This window comes from Galeopterus variegatus, unplaced genomic scaffold (assembly GCF_000696425.1).
Source record: "Galeopterus variegatus unplaced genomic scaffold, G_variegatus-3.0.2 Scaffold2290, whole genome shotgun sequence".
Lineage (NCBI taxonomy): Eukaryota > Metazoa > Chordata > Mammalia > Dermoptera > Cynocephalidae > Galeopterus > Galeopterus variegatus.
Window position 1 is genome coordinate 32,600 of NW_007728401.1, and position 1,689 is coordinate 34,288.

At 61.3% G+C, this 1,689-nt stretch overlaps 1 protein-coding gene across 1 annotated transcript in view; it reads right to left on the reverse strand.

Moving 5' to 3' along the window:
• Positions 1–1,689, reverse strand: part of CSNK1G2 (casein kinase 1, gamma 2) — an 11,891-nt gene that overhangs the window by 3,034 nt on the left and 7,168 nt on the right. The window contains exons 2-3 of the mRNA XM_008581189.1: positions 194–234; positions 11–107 (exon numbers count right to left, since the gene is read on the reverse strand). Coding sequence (XP_008579411.1) covers positions 11–107; positions 194–234 — 138 coding nt within the window. The remainder of the gene's footprint in view (positions 1–10; positions 108–193; positions 235–1,689) is intronic.

Consider the following 1,689-nt stretch of genomic DNA (forward strand, 5'->3'; position numbering starts at 1 on the left):
CCCTCTCCACCTCCCCGACCACGGAGGCCGGCCATACCTGCGGCGCTGAGCTGCTTGTAGAACCGGTACTCCAGGTGCAGCTGCGGGGCCCGAGACTTAATTGGCTCCTGTGTGGACAGCGGAAGTTACCCAGCCCGAGGGCCTCTATTGCCTGCCCTGAGACCTAGCCCAGGGTGAGGGAAGGGGGACTCACCAATTTGATAGCCACGTATTCGTTTGTATAGAGATTCTTTCCTGTGGGGGCAGAGAGGCACATCAGCACAGCAGGGCCTACCAGGGCCCACCCTACCCAGCCTGAGCAGGCAGGAGGAAGAATTGAGACCCCCACCCTATAGGACCCACCCCTCCAGAGGGCCTCCTCCTGCTACCAAGCATCAAGGGCTAGGGTCCAGTCCTCCTGGGTGCTGGGAGTGAAAAGGCTGGGGGTGGCTAGACACCCCTCCCCCTGCCTCCCATCCTTTCCCCACAACTGTCTAAGTACCACAGGCCAGAAGTCACCTTGGGGAAGTTTTTCATGGCCTGCACAAGCGCGTCGCAGACCCTCTACATGCCCTCTCTCCTTCCTTAAAGATCACCAGCAGGGCATGGCATTGCCCTTGTGCACAAGGCCCCTACCCATCTTGCCCAGCACAGCCAGGCAGGGACCCTGCATCCCATATGGGTTAGGACAGAACCCAGGCGGGTCCTCCCAGCCCCCACCCACACCTGAGTACTTCCCATGAACTGCAAAAACCACATGCTCCACACCCTGACAAGGTGTGGTTCTTTCCACGAGACTGACTGACAGGAAGGAGGTGGCCAGTCCCTGATGCTGCCGGAACTCTGGAGAGACAAATTCCTAGAAGACAGCCTGGTAAGGTTGGTGGGACCTCACCACAGTGGCTCAGAGCCCGCATGGGGTCAGCCTAGCTCCGGATGGGGCCCTGCCCCCTTTGGCCAGACTCGACCCACCAGGCCCAGGCGAGGCTCCACATCTGCGTGTCCCGCACCCACTTGCCTTGGGGTCCAGGATGGAGTTGGGGCAAGGTCACGGTCTACAGGGTGACCTGCCCCATGATGTAGGGGCCTAGCTCAGCCCCACAAGCCTGGCCCCCGTGTGCACATCTTTACACGGCACACCTGGGCCTTTAACACAGGCCATCTCTGGTTCCAAAGCCCCACCCCCCAACAATATCCCTGTCCTCACGGTGTCCCCAGCCATGTTCCCCCAGCTTGATCGGGCACCGTCCTGCACTCATCCTGAGCAGTGCCCGCCACAGGAAAAGGCTTCAGCTCCTCTCTGCCAGCCGCAGCTGGACAGCCTGGGGGTCCGTGAAGACAGCGGCCTTGGAAACTCAGCCAAGCGGGGCTCCAGGCCCCAGAACCTGGTGCTGAGACTGCACACTGTCACGCCCCTTCTGGGTGGTCCCAGGTGGGGAGCCCCCCACGGGCCCCTCAGCCATTCCTCCTTCACTGCTGTCCTGGGTGTGCCACAGCCCGTGAGCCATGGCTCCCTCTGGCTTCCCTGTGTCCTTGACGCCACCCTGGTTTGCGAGGGACCTCCTGTTTCTAGTCATGGTTTATGGTCAGCTTGTCAGCTTCCCCAGGAGCTTCCCTGAGTCTGCAGAGGATTCAGAGGCGAAATCTCGACAAGGGCTCGTCCGCTCTACAGACGAGGCAAGTTCCCCCACTGGCTAAGCAGCGCCCTTG